Source organism: Diorhabda carinulata, chromosome 2 (assembly GCF_026250575.1).
Source record: "Diorhabda carinulata isolate Delta chromosome 2, icDioCari1.1, whole genome shotgun sequence".
Classification (NCBI taxonomy): Eukaryota; Metazoa; Arthropoda; class Insecta; order Coleoptera; family Chrysomelidae; genus Diorhabda; species Diorhabda carinulata.
In genome coordinates, this window is record NC_079461.1 from 35,562,453 (window position 1) to 35,582,684 (window position 20,232).

The 20,232-nt window shown below is 30.2% G+C and overlaps 1 protein-coding gene across 4 annotated transcripts; it reads left to right on the forward strand.

The window, feature by feature from the left end:
* Nucleotides 1–25: 25 nt before the first annotated feature.
* Nucleotides 26–19,851, forward strand: LOC130903413 (signal transducer and activator of transcription 5B). Of its 4 annotated transcripts, none has more exons than XM_057815504.1 (14): nucleotides 26–103; nucleotides 397–524; nucleotides 1,924–2,097; nucleotides 2,157–2,325; nucleotides 2,394–2,475; nucleotides 2,710–2,992; nucleotides 3,148–3,360; nucleotides 3,500–3,756; nucleotides 3,819–4,030; nucleotides 4,780–5,036; nucleotides 7,278–7,402; nucleotides 7,671–7,826; nucleotides 8,792–8,945; nucleotides 11,377–19,851. In XM_057815504.1, the coding sequence occupies exons 2-14, from the start codon at nucleotides 406–408 to the stop codon at nucleotides 11,504–11,506; spliced, it is 2,331 nt and encodes a 776-aa protein (XP_057671487.1). In that variant the 5' UTR covers nucleotides 26–103; nucleotides 397–405; the 3' UTR covers nucleotides 11,507–19,851. The 4 variants fall into 4 exon arrangements, with proteins under 4 accessions (XP_057671487.1, XP_057671489.1, XP_057671490.1 ...); XM_057815506.1 differs by lacking the exon at nucleotides 11,377–19,851 and adding an exon at nucleotides 9,162–9,209; XM_057815507.1 differs by lacking the exon at nucleotides 11,377–19,851 and adding an exon at nucleotides 9,162–9,209 and having other exon boundaries at nucleotides 59–107.
* Nucleotides 19,852–20,232: the final 381 nt, after the last annotated feature.

A 20,232-nucleotide genomic window follows, 5' to 3' on the forward strand; every position in this document is an offset into this window, starting at 1 on the left:
AACAATAATCGTGATGAAATGATATGACATTTGACATTGACAGGTGCAAAAAAAGGATGTACTCACTGATATGATTCGGTGGCCATGTTGTTGATATGCTGATGTAGGTAGATTTTCGCAATTTTGTTAATTTTTTGTGTTGAATTTTTACTATTACAATAAAGGGTAGAGCTATTTAAGTTAAATATAATAATATGTAATTTTAGTCATTTGATTTAACTTTTTTTAGTATTAGGAATTTTTTATGTAAACAGTTTATGAATAGTTAGATGGTCCCGCTCAACTATGACCTTGAACAGTTTAGTGTTTAGAAAGCTGATAATAGATTTTTTAAATATTTATTTAAGTGACTTTATAAATGCAAGAATGCAATATAATTATTTGGTTTCATTTTAGGAGGAAAATATGGCACTTTGGGCTAAAGTACAACAACTTCCACCGGGAAGTTTGCAACAAATCTACGGTGATGTCTTTCCAATCGAAGTAAGACATTATCTCGCTCAATATATAGAAGAAAAATTTTGGTAAGTGTGATCATTTATTTTTATATTTTTTGTTGTTTAAAATGGACTTTTTAATTTTTTGTTCCTGTGGATACTACTGACAAACACTTTATCACCAATTATCAAATATAGATAAGCTAGTATATGATTTATAGATTTTTATTTTTATAGAGATTTTTCTATAAATTGTCAAGATACAATACTTAAAACTATGTTTTGTGTGCCTTATACAGAATAATTTCTGATTATAAACAAATGGCAGGTATCTCAAAAGAAAGTTCACATTAGAAAAAACAATTTCAAGAAAAATAGTTTATTGAAAAAATGTTTGTTACATATTTAAATACATTGCTTGGGAATTATTTCATCCACACATAAACTTAATTGAGCACTAAAATTGCCTATAAACGCCCAGCAGTTATTCTTCCTGATGGCTTCCATTTTTTGACGGATATTTTCTTTTAATTGTGCCTGGGAAGTCGGTTTATTAGCACAACTTTAGATTTGATACAAACCCAACAGGAGAAAGTCCATAGATGTTAAATAGGAACTTTCACCTCTCCTGGAGATCAATTTGCTTGGAAAAATTTTACAAACTCGTGGCAGAGATTGGATGTGTGTGTGAAGTGTGTTGGAACCATGCTCTTTTGGTTATAATCATTAAAGTTTTGCAGTTACGAACAAATCTACACATAACGCTCCGAATTCATTCTAATTGTACGTCCCCTTTCATTTTCAAAAAAGCGAGGGCCTCGCGCTGACATTGCAGCTCATACCATCATTTTAGATGAATATGGGGGTTTCAGATGTTTGTGTTTTTTTTGATTGGTTTCACTCCAGTAGCGACAATTTTGCTTGTTGACACGTTCATTAAGATGAAAATGAGCTTAATCTGAAAACTAAATGTTGGTAAACATTAGAAAGTGCTGGTTTAAGAAGTTAAACCTCTGACCAGCATCCTGAGGCTTCAATTCTTGCAGCAACTGAATTGTGGTGTAGCCCTAAATATTTGTGTAAAATGTGAAATACTTTTGATTTATGTATGTTTAAGCAACAGCACGCTGCTAATCAGACAAGTCAAGTTCGTTACGACAATACTGTTTAGAAAACCTTGGACACCCATATTTTCGTTAATCTATTTTCCAATTAATCGAGCACCTGGCGCTTCATTTAAGTGACGACTATTCCAGAATTTTCTACGCGCTACATCTCAGAATCACAATTTTTGTAATACTCATTTACACACAATGTCCATTTCACTTAATCCAGGCTAGCTATTGACATACCTCTCGCGCCCCTCTGAATAGCTACACAATAAACAATACAAATTTGAATATTCTTTTGAGACACCTTCCAGAAATAAATTAATTTTGAAGAGATAAAGTTAATATAGTAAAATCATATTCATATTTATTCTCAGGTCAGATATTGAACCACAACCTGATAATCCTCAACATGAACAATACATTGCAGGTTTGATAGATTCTTTAATAACTGAAATTGAAAACAAAGCATCAGTTGTTGGTGATTCTGAATATTTTCTAACAAAACTCAAACTTGCTGAAGCAGCTAAACTGTTTAGGGAGAGGTACAGGTAATTATTTTATTATAACTATCGTTTTTATGCAACTAAAGTAACAAAAACGTTTTTAGTTCTTGTCCCATTCAGCTCTTCACCTTGATACGTAGTTGCTTAGCTGCAGAAATGAGGTTAGTTCAAGCTGCAGGTGTTGACAGTCTGACTGGTTTACCAAATTTAATGATATCCAATAGCGGGGCGGAAGTTTTACAAAAAGTGAATGTATTACGCAGCAGAACTCAGGTAAAATTCACTATATCCATAGATTTGTTTTTTTAATGAATATATTAATTGAATGGTTAAATTTTTAGAGTACTGCTGAAGATTTGAGAAAAATGGAACAAGAATTGGAGTCCTTTGCTTTGCAGTATCACGAATGTCAAAAAATTAGTGGTAAGATTAATCTCTTCACTGCTTTGTGGGTGCATTGTGTGCTGGATATTTTTCTATTTCATCAGAATTGTTGTTCTCATTAACATCAATGCTTTTTTCCCTATTCTTTTGAAGTAAGGTTATAATACTTTTTCTTATAAGCTTATCCATTCTGAAGCTAAATTTCATCAATTATGAGTACAAAAAACTATTTTATGGGAAAAAACATTTTTTCAACAAATTTTCTATTTTTAGCACATTTGCAACAACTCACGACACAGCCGACTGCTCAACTTCCCTCTAACGTACCGAAACTTCAAAAACAAAAGGAAATGTTGGAACAAAATTTGAACCAGAAGTTAGCTGCATTATTACAATTACGTTTAGCTTTGGGCGAAAAACTAAAAGAGACTTATCAATTACTTGCTCAACTACAAACGAACGTTTTAGATGAGGAACTCATTAAATGGAAACGTGACCAACAATTGGCTGGAAATGGCGCTAATTTTAATAGCAATCTGGATACTATACAAGAATGGTGAGATTTTTCCCATTTATTTGAAAATATTTTCCACCTTTAATAGATTTTCTCATTTATGCTCCTATACAGCTTGAATATAGAGTTTAAAAGGTTTTTTAAATAGCCATTAATTGATTTTTAATGATATAAAAGTTGTTATTTGTACATGCTAGGTGTGAAAGTCTGGCCGAATTGATATGGTTGAACAGACAACAAACTAAAGAAGTGGAAAGATTGAAACAACGAGTACCAATGGTGGATCCACCTGTTGTTGCTGACGTATTACCTCATCTGGTACAAGAATTTACACAACTACTTTCTACATTAGTCACATCAACTTTTATCATTGAAAAACAACCACCTCAAGTAATGAAAACTAATACCAGGTAAATATTTCTTTAATTTAGAGGTATAAATTTTACTTGTGTGAGATGAAAACTGTTTGAGTATTGCAGCTGTTGGTCGATCAATTTTCTTTTAATCTTTTTACCATGAATTTTATTTGTATATTTTTTATATTATTAGGTTTACAGCAACGGTACGACTTTTGGTAGGAGGTAAACTCAATGTTCATATGACACCACCGCAAGTAAAAGTGACGATAATATCGGAGTCACAGGCGAATATGCTTTTAAAAAATGATAAATTGGGCAAAAGTGGTGAATGTTCTGGGGAAATTTTAAACAATACTGGTACAATGGAATACCAACAAAGCTCAAGACACCTTTCGGTCAGTTTTAGGAATATGCAATTAAAAAAAATTAAGAGAGCAGAAAAGAAAGGTACTTAAATAATAAAAAGTTTATTTCCAGTGAATTTTAACTGATTTTTTTTTTAATTCAAGGAACTGAAAGCGTTATGGACGAAAAATTTTCCCTGTTATTTCAATCACAGTTTAGTGTTGGAGGAGGGGAACTGATGTTTCAGGTGTGGACGTTGAGCTTGCCAGTGGTGGTTATTGTTCACGGTAATCAAGAACCTCACGCTTGGGCTACTGTTACTTGGGATAATGCATTCAGTGAACCTGGTAGAGTTCCATTTGCAGTACCTGAAAAAGTAAGTTTCATTCTCTCTAATTTACTCCGATATGATCTTCGAGGTGAATCATTTAGAATTCCATCATTCATAATAAATAATGTTCCATTTAATATTATAATTTTTTCTCTGCTATCTTGAGTGTAGATTTGATAATTTTTATGCTTATCCTTGTTTTTCTATTTAGAATTTCTATTTCATACATTTATTTGTTCTACCTCTTTGTACTTCTTGTGGAATCCCTCTATTCTTCAGGTGTGATCAAAATATTATTTTATTAATAACGAAGTAGAAGAAGAAACATGAAAAAAGGAACCAATAGGAAATGAACAAGTTAAAATATGTTGAAACTGGTATGGACATATTAAGAGGAGAAAATCATAAGTTTAATAAGAAATGTGACAGAAGTAAAAAAATATAATTAAAAAAAGGGAAGGAAGGAGGGAGAAAGGGAAAATAATACACAGCAAATGAATGAAGCAACAAAGGATTGGAAAGAGTGTCTTAACTGAAATAGTTAAATTTGTTAAGTTGCAGATTATTTTCAAAATGTGTGTAGGATTTAGGTGACTAGTATATTCCAGTTAAAAGGCTAGAAATGCTCTATTTTGGCATTTATAATGTCAAAAAGGGGTGAAAACGTTTTCCTTTTAGTACATTTTTTTCGATATCTTTATTTGTCATTAATAAAAAGTTATTTCAATTGTTTACTTTTAAATTATTCTTGTTTGAGACTGTCGAATTTCACCTTATTTGTTATTTTTATTCAGGTACCTTGGAATAAGGTAGCGGAAACTTTGTCACTTAAATTCAGGGCAGCTACTGGTCGTGGTCTAACAGAGGACAATTTGAGGTTTTTAGCTGAAAAAGCTTTTAGGGGTAATTTCAATGAATCGAGTAATTCGTTGCTAACTTGGGCGCAATTTTGCAAAGAACCGTTAAGTGAGAGGAATTTCACGTTTTGGGAATGGTTTTATGCTATTATGAAGCTCACCAGAGAACATCTTAGGGGACCTTGGGTAGATGGGTAAGTTTTTGTTTTAATATTCATGTATTTTCTTCAAAATTTATGAAATTATTTGATTATTAATGGATAGCAGTAATTTAATTTTTTGTTTTGGTTATGAGTGCACTAGTAATTTTTTTTAATTATAAAATATTCATTATAAAGTTATAAAAATAAATAAAACAATTTGTACTTACATAAATTGGATTTCTTCCAGCAAGTTGTAAACTTCGTTTGTTCCTTTATTGTTGTAGATACGTGAATATAGTTTTTCGAGTGATTTCAATAAACAATGAAACACTATACATCACTTACAAATTAGAAAATTCATTCAAAAACAAATAAAAATTGAATAATGCAGTTAATTGTTTACAAACTTACTATATATTGACGTCAGAATACCGCCATATTGATAATAAGAGTTTTCGCGGCAAGTTTAAGCTGAAAATTAAAAAATTTTAAATTATGATGATAATATAAAAATATCATAATAATTTTGGATGAGAAATTAGAGGTATATAGAAAATAGAATAGAAAAAGAGACAGTAATTGTCTTCGATGTTATTGCAGCCATTGAAAATTTGAAAACAATGAAAGATTCAAGATTCTTTTATTCATACAGCGGAAAAAAGCATCTGAAAAGCAAATTATACAGTTTCGAGCAAACGCTGTTTCATATAAGTTTTCAGGACCTGGATTCCTATAGCTGGGTGACTTTAAACAAAACACCAGTATGGGTGGAAATTGAATCTTTGCTATTATTAGATAACCCATCAAATATCTGAAAATGATACATATGATGAGTATGCTTGTATGAAACTATACGTTACTGAAGAGAAAATTGTCGAATGGAGAAGTAACCGAACTGCATCAATCCAAAGGTGGTTTGAAATGATCTCTGGCACACAAATGCTTTTACAGAAAAAATACAAAACACACTAAAAGCGATATTACTTACCAAAGTTTATTATGAAGAAAATTCTACAGAATTGTGTACAATGCTTCAAAGCGAAAAAGACCATAGTTCAAAAAAAATTAAAAAGTTGTGTGCTCAGTAATTCTGATTAAAAACTTAACTACCACCTCCCTCCGCTACAAGTGCCCGTCTCGGATTTGAAATAAAAAAATATGGTTACCTTAATAGTGTATATGTTATCGACTTTCAAATAAAACCACCACCAAGTTTACTACTAATGTAAAAATCGACCTTGTTCACAAGAATGCACTTTTTATAATGAATTTCGTATTACTTCAGTTTAAACTAGAACCTTATTATCTACCCTCTTTCTAACAAAACATTCCCTTTTAAAAAAACCGATAAGAGTGTTTTTATCAATATTTCAGCCCTCTCCTTATCTCTTGTAAGGCGAGAATGGTATTTTAATTACAATCAATAACATTTCTAGTTTGAATATATGAGAAATAATATTTTTAATCTAACATATACAGGGTGTTTCTAAATTTATGCGACATAGTTCTGGAGGGTGTAAATTAAAATAGGTCTATTCTATAATAACTTTACTAGGTATTAACCTTAAAAAGTGAGTTTTTCAGTAAAGCTAGAACGTTGATATTCTGTAATTCTGCAAAGGACTAACTACGAGTTAAATAACTCATTTAACAATTCAAAAAAAATATTTATTAAGCAAAAAAAATGTAAATAAAGTGGTTTCACAAATCTGATCACTGCATTCTAACTAAGCAACCAATTTGATACGTTAATGGAACTTCAAGTCTGTAAGGGACATTTGGAATCGCTTAAGTATGACCTTGGTTCCCATTAGTGTACAATAAACGAATACAATAATAACTAGAAATTATGTAGACAAATTTATGGTTTTTCACAAAAGACAAATTCAAATAATCCGAAATGATACGTTATTGGAAGGTAAATGAGGGACACTTTGTATCACTTAACTATATGATTAACAGATCCTAATGGTTCCCATCAGGAGTGGTAAGTTAATCCACGGGTTATTTTCTGTATTTATTATGAATCGTATTACATTTTACATCTTTATTGTTTCCTATTAAATTTATTAGAAAAATTATGAATTATGGTGTTAATTATTTTTCTCTGCAACTATTGGTTTTGGAAAAAAGTTGAAAAGTACTCTTAATGGCTAGTTCCGCATTTTTTTCGTTCGAAACTCTTTATAAAGGTGATTTTGGTGGTAATAATAGTCAAAGTCGACTAAATAAATTTAAATACAATGCTTATAATATAACCATGCGTTGATTATAATTTTTTTCTAATTGTAGTGCCATAATGGGATTTGTAAGAAAAAGACAGGCCGAGGAAATGTTAACGTCATGTTTATGTGGGACTTTCTTATTAAGATTTTCCGATAGTGAATTAGGAGGTATTACAATTGCTTGGATTTCAGGTATTGTATATAATTTTATCAAAAATTTTTATTGTTAAAAATATTCTGTAGCTACTTACTGAACACACTATTTCCTACCGCTACACCAACATATACAATTAAACTATCTGGTCCTTTGAGCCGAATATAAACCATAGATCTATAGCAGGTTTGAACCACCAAACAGTATAATAATAATAAGTGTTTGGTGTGGGGGTAGTAAGTATGGGTATGACGAATGAAAATGTCAATTTAGCTCTAATTAACTTTTTAATGTTGATTATTTCAGATACTGGTGAAGTGTTTAGTTTGCAACCTTTCACTTCCAAAGATTTTGCTATACGATCACTTGCCGATCGTATAGCGGATTTAAATCACTTGGTCTATTTATATCCGGAAATTTCTAAAGACATCCCGTTCGGAAAATACTATACACCATATCAAGGTAAGTGGAAATATATGAGAGTAGTTTTAAAACACAAGCAAGGACTTTTGCCACGACATTTTAAGTTTTTGGGCCGGTATTCTTAACTCACAAGCGAGCGATCACCATAAGGAGTGATTTGATTAGTAGCCATATGGGATTTTTAGATTCACCGCTCGCAAATTTGTGACACGAGCGAGTAATTACGGAAACACCGGTATATTAGCGTATTATACCATTATAAATGATTTATATTCTGGTGAGTGATGGCTACACGATTCAGCTCGTTTGGGTGCCCGGTCACTCGGACGGACTCATTCGCCAGACTGAGATCACGGTCGATCCGGAGTGCCATTCGTGCATGGAGGAGAAAGAAACCACCGACTACGTCGTCTGTGACTGCCCTGCTCTAATACGACAACAAGTGAGCGAATGTTGAACTACTGGCATTTTTGGCCCTTGTTGCGAAAACGGTACGTGGAGGATTTGGAGAAATGTTGACCTGAGATAGATAGTAGGATAGTAGGACGAGCCAGATGTGGTGGCATTCATCCGAGGGGCGCGTTTGAGGTGGCTGGGATGCTTTCTGTTCGATATCCGCGCAGAGCGATGTATGGAGTTCCTGGAGGACGGCGATTGAGTAGAAGGTCGCGCTTTCGCTGGTTGAGCCGACCTGATCTAGCTAAGGGTTCGACTTTAAAGGCACCACTCTTAGGACAGTCGATTGTTGGCCTTGTTTCTCAAAGCATGGTAGCGCATGTTACAGAAAAATAATGAATTTCGATTCCCTCGTATTCAACGATATCGATATCGTTCCAAGCGAAGACCTGAGAATACCGACCCTAATCATTGTTTTAGTGCCATCTAGTGACACCATGTCAACGTAAAAACTCTACTTTGAACACGTGGTATAAAAGTTATAAAAAAAATCGATTATATTCGATTGAATAATTCGTATATTTTGTAATTTTTGAATAAATTTTCAGATAATCCACCTTCCGCAAACAATGGTTACGTTAGACCACAATTAGTGACGCAAATACCAGGATTTACTGGTCTACATACTTATCCAAACACACCTCAGCATATGTTACAGTCACCAGACCCTTCTAGAGATACACCTTCTGTAGCTAGTACTACGTAAGTGTGTTTTATTGATTAAATTTATAATGAATACAATATATATTCAATAATTTCCTAAGAAAATACAAAATTTTGTTGAATTTTGTCGATATCTTTGATCAGTCTCAATTTTTTGTATGCTTAAAAACATGTTTACAATATGGTTTCAACAATTTTTTGTTTTTATTTTGGAAAATGTTTTTCGAAAATAACTTATACCTTTTTTCCTGTCAGCTTCCCAAATATGCTTGATTTATAACACAAGAAGAAAAGGACCAAAAATTTTTAATGAAAAATAATCTGTGAAGTCACTGCTTTATTCTTAGTCATAATCTTTTTTAAAATAATCATTTTTAATATTTATATGCTATACTTTTTTTATATATATTATATACATTTTATATATACATATATATATTTTTTTGAGCTTGTATTGAAAACAAAACAAATTTTATATATTATTTTTATTACTTGTTAATCAAATGTACATTTTAAATTAAATCAAAAGATTTGAAAAAATTAAATGACTTAAGTCTATAAATCAAAATATGAGCCTTTGAATAATTTTTGTGATAAATAATTTGATTGAATCAATTATAATAATTAAAAATATATAAATTTGAACCAAAATCAAGTTTTACTAGTTTTATTTTAATTATGAACCAAAAGTATACGTTAAACTGTAAATCAAATTTGTAAAATGAAAAAAATATATGTTTCAAACAATAATATCAAATTTACAAAAGTTATCCCAGCTCTGCAGAGGAATAATTCCTATATCAGGGCCAAATTCCTTTCTCGACATAAAAAAATTTCTCCTCAATAAAGTTGTCAAAATACATGTTAAGAATTTTAATTATACAGAGTGACTACAAATTTGATTTACAAGTTTTTTTATTAGAGATAAATTTTCAAAATAGTTACACAGTGCTTTTTTCGGATCAATGTTGCATATTATAAACCACATTTTACTCTCAACATTTTAGCAGTTTTTGAAACAATAAATTGAATTGTGAAATCTTCAATAATTATAAAAAATATCTGAACAATTTAAACAAAATTTATAATTAAAAAACTTCACGATGTCTATAGATAATTATTATTTTTTTTTATACTGATTTTTTTTAATAATTAAGGGATGAAATGTAACATTCTGATAATTCATATGCCAGGGCTGTTAATATCAATAATCAGTCGAAATCAGGTCTGAACGGCTTATTTATATATATAATAGAGAACAAAAGAATCAAAAATATCTAAGAAATTGAAAAATGTATACAAAATAGTTGAGTTGAGTGTGGTTTGTAATTCGGTCGAACATTTCATAACTAGCATGCTGCAAACAGATTTAACCAGACACATTGCAACATTTTATCACGTGATTTTAATCATTTTGGCGTTGCTTTTATGTGATCAAACCATTTTCTAGAGGTAAAAATAATACAATTTTAAAAAACTATTTTTTGTTTTCAAATAACAGTTTTACATTTTCGAACAATTTTTCCATATTGTTTGACATCAGCTCTCGTTTTACTGATTTTTTTTAAAATTTCTGATAATTTTTCCTTCTCGTTTTTAAAAAATTTATTTCATTCTAAGTCTAAATTTTTTGTAATTATCTGGCATTTATTTCTATAGATATTTTCTACTACCACTATAACAACACTGTCTTGTTCTTCGACTCTTCTATATTTGTATCTGATTCTAATACTGCAAAACGATAACCAAAAAGTATCTGTCGAATGTATCAACTTGAGTTATAACAGAATAGAAATCTTGTCGAGGCATTACCACCTCAATTTACACCTGAAGACGTTAGATTCAGCAGATTCTGCTACGTAGAGGACGAAATCTCTATCCTCTCGAAGTGTTAGAGACTACGGAACCCTTGAGCATTACAGAAGATGAAGATCTTTGACAGTTAGAGGCTTCCCACATTGTAAACATTGAGTATCTTCAGTGCTGCATTAAGCATAAGTTGTACATGGTACACTAATAAATACATCCGGCTCGAAGGACCAGACAGTGTGATTATCAACAATTTCACCTTCAAGATGTCTTATAACAAAAAACGATATAAAATGAGATTAAATTAATTGATGGCTATGATAGATGATTAATTGAATTATATTAGCATCAGCTTTTTCTTAATTTATCTTCCAAAATGTTGTATTTACAGTTAATATTTTTTAAACATTTTTTGTTTATCTTCCTATTTTTAAATTTGGAAGATTTTCTTTTATTTCGATTTATTTCTTCCCTTATAAAATTGTACGAAGCGTATTTAGATATTTAATTAATTCAGGACTATAATTAGAAATTTAAGCCAAAGCTATTCCGATACAAAATATAATCTTGACCTCTAGGTAATGGTTTAACCACTTTTTGCCATTTCAATATTATTGGTTGTCTGTGTTGCAGTATGTGATATCTGGTTATGTCTGTGCAGTTACGCTGGTTCGGTGGCGACTACAGTCAACACACACATGGGAAACAATGCGACCGGTATGGATTACCTCAACGAGTTGGACGATCTGAATGGTCTGGTCAATTTCGAGCTGATGAACTATAAGCAGTGAAAAAACGGACAAACGAAACTTCATTATGTTTTTGTTTTGTTTATTTTTAACAATCATCTACTTTATGTCGATTTTTAAGGTAGGACGTTTTTGTTTTTTTTTTATTTATTAGGATGGTCCTTAGAAGTTGTAGTAAAGTAGAAGTATATTTTAAATAAAATAAATCACGGTTTTAAATTGTCGATTTTTCAAAAATGAACTTTGAAATTGTTGCTTTTATTATTATTTAATAGAATTTTATGAATGGGTTTCATCGCAATGATTTTAGTGAAAAGTTTTAACAAAAATTTTGTTTCTATAATTACCGTGATCCCCTTTACCTACTATTTATTGTGTAGGTATGTTATGACCCCCCCCCCTAAAATCATTTTTGACAAAATATAATCATCATTAGCGTCCAAAAAATCGTCCTATAAACCTTTTAGGTAAATTTCTAAGGACTACAATTTTTATGTATAGTTACAATATGTTGTACATTTTTATTTTAGCTAGAAAGGTTGAATATAACCAGTGTTTATATTAAATATGGTTAATATTTTTTTTATATATATATGTATACATATTTTACCATCGCCTTTTTGTGGCGATTAATTTGGTAGATTGTATTGTACTGAAACATTTATTTGTACAAATTTTCGTACTGGATGGAAATTAAAAAAAAATTACAAGAAAAAACATGAAAAAATAACAAATATTATATACAAAATTTAACCATAGAGTTCTCATCTTTGTTGATTATTTTGTTTTTTATTAATTTGAGGTGGCTTTGGTGGATTTTTCTAATATTCAATTGATTTTTGGTCAGTATATTGCTTTTATTTTGATTTTTTATTCACATTATATTTTTTGTGCCAATAAATCCATGTCAGGTGTTAATGAATTTATTACAGAAAAAATTCCAATCGACTTGAATTGATTTTAATATATTTTAGTTATTTCTAAATAAATTTTCCCTAATTTTTTTTATTCTATAGATATCATCAACGTTTTAATAGAAAATAATCCCAGAGTACTAAATGGAGATCAGTTAGCATACATCCTACAGATCTAGTAATGTTTTTCACTCCTTAAGTTGATTTTCCATTGGTTTCACTAATTTTATATTTATTTTAATATTGTTTTAAATATTTTTTTCATATTGTTTCAATTGATAGGTTAATTTCATGTGGTTTCTATTGACCTAATGTCTGCTGTGCTTTCTAAGGATTCTATTAATTTTCTCTTTATTTTTTTTTTCCATTGATCTTATTTTTCATAATTGATTCGAGTTGGTATCGTTTGATTCTTCGATTTGTACTTTCTTAGTAATTTAAGAGAATAAAATATTAATAAAATTCATTTATTTTCAATATAGTTTGTTTTTCAATGGATTTAAGACAATTTTAACTTATTTCCAAATATTTTCATCGGTCTTAGCTCTTCTGTTGGTTAACTAGAAATACTTTCAACACAATTTCTTTGGGCTTACATGTTTTTCATTGCTTTTAATAATTTTTTATCGCATTCAATTGTTAAATGTTTTATTAGATTTGATTTTCGTTCGATTTTCAAGTCTCTATATATTCAACTTTTTCTTTTATTAAAATCACTTCTTATAGTCTAATTATGACTTCTAGACTTTTAATTTTGTGTTTAAATGATGTATTATTACTAAAAACCAAAAATAATTGGTAAATATTGACAATAAATTGAATACATATCATTACTGCAACGATTTTGTCAATATCAAATCGATATATATCTTCTAAAAGACTTTTTATCCTTTGAAGTTATTTACAATTTACTTCTAATTCAGTTATATTACAGTACAATCGCCAAAATGTCGCTAAAGGCATGCCATATAATGTTTTAACATTTTTTTTATTGATAAATTTCAATTTTCATAACGTTAATACAAAACATAGATATAAACAATAGATTCTAGTTGATCTGAATGAAATTACAACAAAAACTGATTTTCATTGAGTATTTAACATCTAAATTGGAAACATTTTAATAACCTTGTGAACACCTGGTTTACTCTCTAATCATAATATGAATGATTTTAATAAAATACAATTTTTCTTAGCCAAAACATGTGAAGTTAAGCCACGTAATGGTTTCCACATTCTTTTTGTGCATTGTAACAATCCCTATTGTCTTTTTATTTTATTATATCCATAATTTTTCCCCATATTGACCCTATCCTTCGCATCTTTCCATTACTTATTCTTCTCAAGTATCTAGTCCTTCTAACCCATTTGATCTTCTGCGTTCAGGATCCCACTTTAACATTGACAAGGCTGTTCCTTCAAAAATACTATACTACTATACTACTAATTTTTATAATTCACTTATCACTTAACTAACTTTAATAATTTATTTCAATTTTTCGATTACTTTCTATTTCAGTCTGTTCACTACGACTATTTATTATAAACTAACTAAACTGCACTAACTCCTTATATTTGTCCTAAAAGAATTCTAAAAGAACAATGTAAATAGACCGCCTGCTGTAATAAAATGTTATATGAAAAACAAACACCTAATTTTAGAATTCCACTAAATCCATACAGGGCCGGAACCATTAACACTAGAAACACTAACATTCAACAATTATACTGTGTCTAGTCTTTCGAGTAGGGTATCAATCAACAATTTCATGTAGTTTCGAAAGATAAAAAAGTGTAATTTTTGCTGTATTACAGTTTACAATCTAAATAACGATCAGTGTTTGTTGTTTTTTCCATTTGTTGTATCTAATTTCAGTACAAAATAGTGTCATCATTTGTTTTTTAAAAAGATGTGCAATATCGATATAATTTCATCGTTTGATCATTGTTCATGGTGCTTTTTTTAATATTGTAGTTTAAGTGATTTGTAACGATTCAATTTTGTTCCAAATTAATTTTTTTGAAAAATTGTGCAATTCTATATTTTTAGACGGACATATTTTATGCTTTTGATGCACTTTTTATAAGAGTTTTAGACAATCGAAAATGTTAATAAATTCTATATATGATAAACTATCATCATTGTCAAAAAAAACTTGTAGACATAAAGTTACCCTTATATTTTCAGTAAAATTGTTATGTAGTATTTTATGCTCATCTTTCTATTTCTTTTTAAATTTTGTTTTACACCGATTTTCCTATATGTACTTACTATATATATGTACTCGAAAATGAAATGAAAAGACTTACTACCCCACAGAGTACACTCCAACCCCTGGGGGTTGCAGAGATATGAAGATAGTTTCTTATAAAACGAAATTATTTAACATGAAAGAAGCAAAACGACACAATGTTTTCCGTTACATTTAATCCAGAATGTTTTAATCATAAACCCATGTGGAAAAGATTTTCAGCGTTGGGGTAAACAATGAAAAAATAAAACATTAAATATGCAAGGAAAAGCTCATACTAATGTACATGGAGCGAAACAGGTGGTAATTCAAAATTTTCTTGGAGAGAGGACAATGGAAAGTACATTTAAATGGATGTAGTTTGATCACGGTTTTCTACCATTGGGAATTAAAGAAAATCGATATGGGAAGCTGACAAATGGAAACTGTCAATTTTTTTACCAGAGAAAATTTATGAAAATTGATTTGGGAAGTGAACAAATGGCAATTTATGGTTTTGTTTAATCAGATTGATATGTGCTACGGGAACAGAATAGTTGGTCATTCAGTTATTTATCAATGGCAGTTTATGAAAATGAGTTTAGAAAGTATTACATTAAAGTAAAATCAAAAAGTCCACCGAAGATATTAAGATTTGATTATTCGTAAGAAGAACGCTTCAAAAGTATCTTAACCGCATCAAAAACACGATAGATTCTCGTGGTTGTAATCTTTGTTGCTTTGAATTTTGAAAATTCCGTTCAACATTCATTTTGACCCACTTCTTGACATGGCGTCCACCGCAATGATTGTAGAACTTCCAAAAGAGTATATTGGCCAAAATTATGACTGTAACTGAAGCAATTACAATCTTTGTTCATTGTTTTGTGCATCTAAATCACAAGCAAAGCAACAACACATTACCATAACAGCTTTTAAAAACAAAACATGTCTAGTGGCGCCATCTATATTCGTTTTTACGAAAATGCGATTAATTCGTTTTAACAGCTGAAATGTTCATTATTCTTTATTTCAGATCTAGTGTTTACCATTTTTTTTAGGTTAGAAATTCCTTTCTTATTTACTATTTATAGTTTAGTTATTTTTAAATCACACTATGTATAAATACAACCATCAAAAGAAATCTATAATCGATTCTGACAATGAGATAGTTTATATACAAAGTGATCCATAATTATGTACATTAATTTCTACGTAGTACTTTTTGAGCACTTTTTTTATGGTGAAAAATAAGGAAGATACATACAACCCTTCAAATCTTTTGAGATAAATTAATATATTTTATTTTATCTCGCAATGCATTCAAACCCATATGAATTCAGGGATGTTTTTAAGGGTCAAATGTAGATTGTTAAATTTTTATTACAGGAAAATATATTTTTGAAAAAAAAACTGAATTATTATAATAGAACATTTTTATAAATAATTGAAATTTAAAAAAAATGTGATGTAAATAATTATTCAACCTTATAAGCAAGATTCTTTTCATATTTAATGAGTGACGACATGAAATTAAATTATGTATTATGATAATCATAAAAAATAAGGCTCTAAATTTATCCTTTCAAAGGATTATTCAGTTTAAAAAAAAAAGTGTTAATTGTGGAAATAAATTTACATAATATTGTACCACATGGTATATAAAAAAAAATCTATATCTGTTCACGTTTTTTATTAGAATGTGCCTCTTCTAGATCAATTATTTCTATTTTCTAAATGTGATAATGGAAAAAAACCCCGTGCGTATACGAAAAAAATCAAACGACTTTTTGGTGTTTAAAAAAAATTGATATCGTTTGGTTTCTTTTTAATAAATTTATATTAATTTGTGAAGGATTTAAAAAAAATCATAAAGATAATGAATTATTTATTTGAGATATACAGTGAGGATTACTAAAAAAATTATCGGTAGGGGCGTCGCGGATTAATGAGATCTCACTATATATTTGAAAAAAAAATGTCCAGATTATGTACAAAAAAAAGAAAAAAATTGGAGCTGGGAATAATTACATATTTTTTTTATTTAAACATAATTATATTGAATTTCATTTATTTTAAAACCTGAAATTCAACAATACCATTATTTTCTTCTTTTTTATTATAATTAAACGATTTCTATATATACAGTGTGTCAACGACTAGGCGAATCGTCTTTTATAGCATAAAAAAATTAACTGCTGTGGGTCCCCATTAGGATCGTGTACCATAAATTTCAACGTTTACAACAATAAATCAGAGTCAGTGAATGAACAAAGTACATTTTCTTTGGAAATCAAAATTCTGTATTTAAATGATGTAAATAATTATTTTTTAAAATTTTCAAAAACTAATTTTGTCTTCAAACAACCAGGATGTTTATAGCAGTGGTTTGACCTAATCGAGCGCACAGTTTTTGTAATTATAACCAGTTTTGTGATATAAAATATCTAGTGATATATATATAAAACGAAAGAAAGGGAATTACTCAAAATTGTGATTGTTAAGGGTGGTTCTACTGAATACATCGGATTATCGTTACGCCTCTTGTCCTTCCTGAATGAAAAACTGAAAAATTGCGAACCGAACACGTTTTCTTTCGGCGTTGACTTGATACAATATTCAATAACAAGAAATATTCTTCTTCAGAACTATTTAATAAAAAACTATACTAAACAGCTGAATATTGGAACTAGAAGCTTTCGCACCGTTTGGTACGAACAATGTTCGTATGAATTCGTTCCCAGTGGACAAGAGGCTTTATTGCGCTATTTTAATATTGCAAAAAAATATTTGTTTAGAGGATTTTTGTGGCGACTATAAATTTTTGTCACCTTGAGCATTTTAATCTACAAATTACTGATCGTTTGCTCACATAAATATCAAGGTGCCTGCAGGATATTGTCCCGAGGAAGGGGCAACTAGGTATACAGTTTTTTTGAGAATATGAAATACCCCAAGGAGGGGTTCCAAAAGCTTTTCATAATAAATGCAGATTTATTTATTTTGGAACTAAAAAAATGGAATTTTTTTATACTTCTGAATTTTGGTCACTTCTTGTTCGGCGGGCGCCCTTGCAACTCCCCATTTAGCTGAAATTTGTTTTTGCATATCTTTTTGAAAAATTACTTATAATATAGTTAGTTTGAAATAGATTAGATTTTTTCTGTGTAAAAAATTTCTAAGCCAAACTTTTTCTCAATTCTATGCAAAGCTCAAAAAATGTTTTTTGAAAATTTTTGAAAAACTAGAACCACCCATGTAGATATTAAAAAAAATAAATCCCCCAAATACAAAATATTTTTAATAATAGATTTTGGGTATATTATATATATACGATCACTATAATACAGTGTTAATCAAAAATACAATTAGCAAATCTTATTGGCAATTATTTTCTTTTAAATATAGATATAAGTGAAAAAAAAAATGAAACATATCAATTAGTACGAGTACCAATTGTTACAAATATATATTTGCGTACGTGGTTATTACTGATGATATTCGATACGTCAAATGGGTTACCTGGTAACCAACATGACTACCTACCCACCCTATAAACTAGTGTAAAAAGTTCAAACTAATTTATAGCAAAATTTTGTTGAAAAATAATATTTGGTAGAGATAAGACGTTTGTTCTTGGTAGCTGCACTGGCAGAACTAGTTTAGGAAGTGTACACTAAAGCGTTCTTTGTAGCAGAACCAGCGCTAATGTCGCTGTTCTTAGTAGCAGTGCAAGAGAACTAGTTCACACTGTATTGCATGTATTCGGTTTAGAATCAGTTCAGGCAGCCAAATATCAAAAAGTACTAAATCGTTTTCCATTATTGTTAGTACTACAATCACTTAATTACAACAAATGCTCTATTGCTCTCTGCACTATATCGATCCTTGTATCCGATCGAACTAATTCTAAATACTCATGAAGTGGCTTGCACTGGTCCAGTTCAGTACAGTTACCAAGAACAAATCTAAGTACAACCGCGATATATGAAGGTACTATAAACGTGTAGAAATCTGAAATCAGATGGAAAAAAGATCCCAGAACTCGAGTCAACCTATAAGAGAACACGGTAACTTTGTACTTTATAAGCAAGCGCGGAGTTATACATCGGGGACAGTTGTAGAAAAAACGAAGGGCCACTCCAATTAAATTTTTTCTTGCCGAAGTGATTGGAAATGGTTTATGTACCTTAGATACATTATGAGCTCTCAACCGCGACAACCAGAGTATTTGACTATCGGAGTTTCTTAACTTCTTAACTTTCAAAAAGAAGACTTCCCAAAATTTCCCTTAGACCCTGGTTTAGACGAAGAAAAATGCACGATGAGGACCTGTTGGAATGATGGGGCATGGCGGAATATCTATTCGTGGACTTAGTCTCGTTCTACATCACTTTGGTATCTAGCTCCTTCGTCTCATCATCCGTATTCGTGAACAGCACACTTACATAGTCGAAGGACTCTACTTTTTCCCCTTTCCGTTCTGGAAAGTCTGTTTTCCACTTGTTTCTTCCATTATCGTTGCATTAGTCTTTTGGGCCATTTACCCCGAGTTCGAATCTTTTTGATTCCTTTCCCAGGATCTGGTTAATAATACAATACAGGGTGGAAAATTAACCACATCTTTTAGATTATAATTACACAATAAACAACAATTTACGCTCAATTTCAATACATATAAACGTATCAGATACTACTATCAACTTGTTTATCTAAGCTTAATAGTAAACAATTCACTTTTTATTTAATTATACACCTTATTTGTTTAAGTAAATTCCTAAATATATAATAACTTACTTTTAATTGTTTAGTACTATTACGAACATAATTTTTTATCAACCTTGTCCTCGCGTTAGTTCATATTGGTCTTTTTGACCTTCGGGGTTGATAACGACCACAATTTGACAACGCCGCATCTCTTTCGTATTCAACAATTACAAACTACAACAATCTTTACCGTTCGAAAGACGTTAACAAAATGAAATCTTTCCTAACAGATTATGGAGTACATCGATCTCGCGGTTGTACTTATTATCACCAAATAGTATAATGTACTATCCGCACAAACATGTGAATTATGAAATTAAAGAATAACTCTGTATTATAAAGATTTAAAAGATGTTTTCTTTGTTCGCTTCTTCATGTTTGTTCTTAGTATAGTGTGTTATAATTCGAACTTTGCAATATCTTTAGCGGATACAATCAATTATGTTTTAATTGGCAATAAAATGATCACACGGAACCGATTTTTTAATTTCCTCTCCTTCAATAATTCCATCTTAACAACCTATTGGTGTCTTCTATTTATAAGGACTCCTTTAAGTATGTATGAAAACCGAATTGAAAACACAGACACAATTTATTGGGACTAACAATGCAATTGCTTCTTTTAGAGTATAGATTGATTTTTAAACGACCTCGGATATATTCTGGTCTACACATCAATAACTTTAGATAGTGTAGTGCATAGTGACTGGATGTCGTTTTTCTATTATAGAAGTTTGGGTAAAAAATACTGTTACTGATCTTTAGGGCTTAGTTTTCTACCTGGGACATTTCCCAACTAAAAAACCTTATCTATCTCTGGTTCTTCATATCTCCGCGGGACCGCCGTTAGACATCA

Excerpts from the sequence above, each read along its gene's own strand:
- LOC130903413 (XM_057815504.1), top strand. The coding sequence starts at position 406 with ATGGCACTTTGGGCTAAAGTACAACAACTTCCACCGGGAAGTTTGCAA. Across the intron at positions 525-1,923 it reads TATATAGAAGAAAAATTTTG|GTCAGATATTGAACCACAAC; the intron begins GTAAGTGTGATC and ends ATTTATTCTCAG. Across the intron at positions 7,403-7,670 it reads TACAATTGCTTGGATTTCAG|ATACTGGTGAAGTGTTTAGT; the intron begins GTATTGTATATA and ends TGATTATTTCAG.